The 3,185-nt window shown below is 55.5% G+C and overlaps 2 protein-coding genes across 2 annotated transcripts in view; one reads left to right on the top strand and one right to left on the bottom strand.

The window, feature by feature from the left end:
* Positions 1-1,441, top strand: part of ATP13A1 (ATPase type 13A1) — a gene marked incomplete at its 5' end in the record, with an annotated part of 14,603 nt that extends 13,162 nt beyond the window's left edge. Inside the window, 3 exons of the mRNA XM_010018752.1 lie at positions 130-241; positions 478-621; positions 1,331-1,441. Of these exons, the coding sequence (XP_010017054.1) occupies positions 130-241; positions 478-621; positions 1,331-1,441 (367 nt within the window). The remainder of the gene's footprint in view (positions 1-129; positions 242-477; positions 622-1,330) is intronic.
* A 609-nt stretch (positions 1,442-2,050) lies between these two features.
* MVB12A (multivesicular body subunit 12A) lies at positions 2,051-3,181 on the bottom strand (the record flags this gene model as incomplete). Its single annotated transcript, XM_010018751.1, has 6 exons — positions 2,051-2,113; positions 2,262-2,312; positions 2,392-2,456; positions 2,706-2,788; positions 2,926-3,042; positions 3,123-3,181. Coding segments are annotated over 6 exons (438 nt in total), but the record flags the coding sequence as incomplete, so codon positions are not given.
* Positions 3,182-3,185: the final 4 nt, after the last annotated feature.

Genomic DNA, 3,185 nt, shown 5'->3' with positions numbered 1-3,185 from the left:
TCTTCTGCCCGCCACGTCCCCTCCATTTCCGGGCCTGCACCCACAGCGTGAGCAGCAGGTCGAGGGAGGGGATTCCTGCCCTGCAGCCCCGTGTCCTGGTCACTGATCTCCAGCTTCCTTCTCTTCCAGACAGGAGGAGTTTGTGGATCTGTACAAGGAGTTTGAGCCCAGCCTGGTGAACAGCACTGTCTACATCATGTCCATGGCAATGCAGATGGCCACCTTTGCTATCAACTACAAGGCAAGTCATGTTTAACCTGTTGGAGCAGAGAAGTGCCCTTGTCGTGGAGGTGCAATAATACAACCCAAATGTCCTCTAATTGCCAACTCCCTTCTGTCAGTGCACTGCAGGGGGAGGAACCCTCTTTTTGCCCCGAGGAGGAGTGAGCTGATGATCCAAGTGAACTGTTCAGCATCCTCTGGTCTGAAGGAGTCCAGCATTGCCTCTGCTCACAGGTTCTCCCTGCTGTGTTCCAGGGCCATCCCTTCATGGAGAGCCTCCGGGAGAACAAGCCTTTACTGTGGAGCATCCTCCTTTCTGGACTCGCCATCGTTGGTCTCCTCACGGGCTCGTCACCGGAATTCAATGAGCAGTTTGGCTTGGTTGAAATCCCCACGGAGGTGAGCGGGCAGCGTTCCCTGCTGCCGGCTTTCCCCCCCATCTCCAGTGGGAGAACGGTTCCAAGCCTGCTGGGAATGCTGGGGGCAGGGGTGGGGGAGCGGGTCAAAGGAGCATGGAATGGTTTGGGTTGGAAGGACCTTAAAGCTCCTCCAGCTCCAACCCCTGCCCCGGGCAGGGACACCTCACACTAGAGCAGGTTGCTCCAAGCCCCTGTGTCCAACCTGGCCTTGAACACTGCCAGGGATGGGGCATCCAAACCTCCCTTCAAACCATCCCAGTGTCTCAACAACCTCCCAGGAAGAACTTCCTTATCTGCAACCCGAACTTCCCCTGTTTAAACCCCTCACCCCTTGTCTTGTCACTGCAGCCCCTGATGAAGGCCCCTCTCCACATCCTTGTAGCCCCTTCAGGCACTGGAAGCTGCTCTGTTTTAGCAGAGTATGAGGCAGAGAACAGCCCAAAGGAGCAGAACGTGCTTCCGCAGCTCAGAGGGTGAAGCACTGGGGATTTCTTAGGGTGTGCTGTGAAATCTGGCGGATTGAAGTGATTTTTAATGGCACGCTGGGAAACGTGTATGATTTAGTGAGTTCCAGCGTGCTGGGAAAGGGAAGAAGCTCGGGCTCTAGTTCAGCACATGCTGCCGAGGCCAATAGTGAATCAGAGGGGAAGGAGAGGAGCAGGACTAATGGGTTGTGTCTGTTCTCCCAGTTCAAGGTGGTGATCACAGAAGTGCTGTTGGCCGACTTCTTCCTGGCTTTGGTAGTGGACCGAATTCTTCAGTTTCTGCTGGGGAGTGCAAAGCTTAAAGTGCCTTCCTGAGCTGGCCAGCGCCCAGCAAGGGCAGCGCCCAGGGGCCGCCCTCCGTCACCCCGAATCCTTTTGGACTGTAACTCTGAGCCCATTCAGAGACTGGCGTGGGGGAAACTTCCTGCCAAAGGCTGTGGAAAGCACCTCTGTGCCCCAGGAGCTGGCTTTTCCCTGGTTCCAGGCCCTCTCGGGAGGTTTTTACTGCCCTGACGTTTGAGGAAGCGTTTACAGCATTTGGTAACTAAAAATGAGAATCGATGTATTTTGAACAGCGTTTGGAACTTGCTTTGTGAGGCAGAAACGTTTGGGGTGCTTAAGAGACGAGGGGCTGAGGGGCAGGAATTCTCCCCCCACCACCATCACCACCCTCGGAGGAGGTGATGCTCCGAGTAAAGGGTGCCAGAGCGTAGGAGAACAAGCACTCCCTGAACTTCAGAACCATCACAAGCAGGTCTTGGCAGGGGAGAAGAGAAACGTGTTTATTTTCCTCCCTAAGCACTTCTGGCAGCAGAGAGGACTCCATTGCTTCTGCTTAGCCTCAGCTTTCATCGGAGGGAGGAAGAGGAGCTGAGCCCCGCGGGGGTTTGGCTGCACTTTACAGCCTCGAGGTGGCCGCTGGCACTAGCACACGCTGGGGGGGAGCCTGGCAGCCGCCGTCCTTTCAACCACAAAGGCATAATTGTACTGAAGACACACAGAAAAACCCCAAAGTTGGTCAGGACCAGGGGCTGGAGTGCAGAAATTCACCATTTTCACAAGCATTTTGTGATGTTTCACAAGCAAAACACACGACTGCTCTTTTCCCCCCACCCCGAGCAGTGCAGCTACTCACCTCTGCCTCGATATCAGCGAGTGATTTCACATTCAGCTCTGTGAGGAGAGCCTAAAAAAAAGCCCAAAAGCCATGTTTCGACTTGAGGTAGGAGGGAGGACTAAGAACAGCAGCTTAAAGGAGGACTCACGTTGCTGCCAGAGCTGAGCCTGGTGTCAAATTTGGGGTGTAGTGTGAAAGGGACTCCGTCCATGGCTGGGGAGAGAAGGGAGAGGCTTTAGGAACAGTGGAGGAGCTGCTCAGGGGCCACAGTTACCTCCTTGGGGCATAAAGTAGCTGTTGGTGACATGGATAATGTGGGGTGCAGTGACTCGCTGGAGGGAAGAGGTGGGATGGAGCCAGAGGGAGCTGGAGAGGTGGGACCATGTGGACCTCATGGAGCTCAACAGCCCGGGGCAAGGTCCACCCAACTTCGTGTCATCCGAGAAAGAAGCACTTTCTTACCTGAGAGGCCATAGATGTTGGTGTCGTAGAGAGCCTCGTGCTGAGATGCAGCACGTTTGATGCTGCAGCGAGTGGCGGGTACCCTGGAGCAATGAGAAGAGGTGAGAGATGAGCAGCCAGAGCCAGCCCCGGATGCAGGGAACAGAAACTGGGAGTCACAAGAGTTATTCCTGGACGTGTCCAGGTAAGACTTGGGTGGGGAATGAATAAATGTGGGTACCCATAGTCGGGGGACTGGAGCGAGAGCTGCTTCAGGCCTGTGCTGATGCTCCGTGGCTTGGGGACAGGCTTCAGAACGGGCCCCTTCTTGTACCAGATGGCAAAATTCCCCATTTCCCTGAAACGAAATGCCACGGAGCCGAGTTGGCACTTGGGAAAAGGGCTGGGAAAGGGCGGCGGCGGGGGGAGGTCCCGTACCCTGCTCTGGTGTATTGCGGGAGCGTTTTGCTCTTGGAGCTCAGCTTGATGTCGACCACGGCC

This window comes from Nestor notabilis, unplaced genomic scaffold (genome assembly GCF_000696875.1).
Source record: "Nestor notabilis isolate BGI_N333 unplaced genomic scaffold, ASM69687v1 scaffold23787, whole genome shotgun sequence".
Classification (NCBI taxonomy): domain Eukaryota; kingdom Metazoa; phylum Chordata; class Aves; order Psittaciformes; family Psittacidae; genus Nestor; species Nestor notabilis.
The sequence above is the reverse complement of the archived record's forward strand: the minus strand, read 5'-3'. Positions and strand labels throughout refer to the sequence as shown.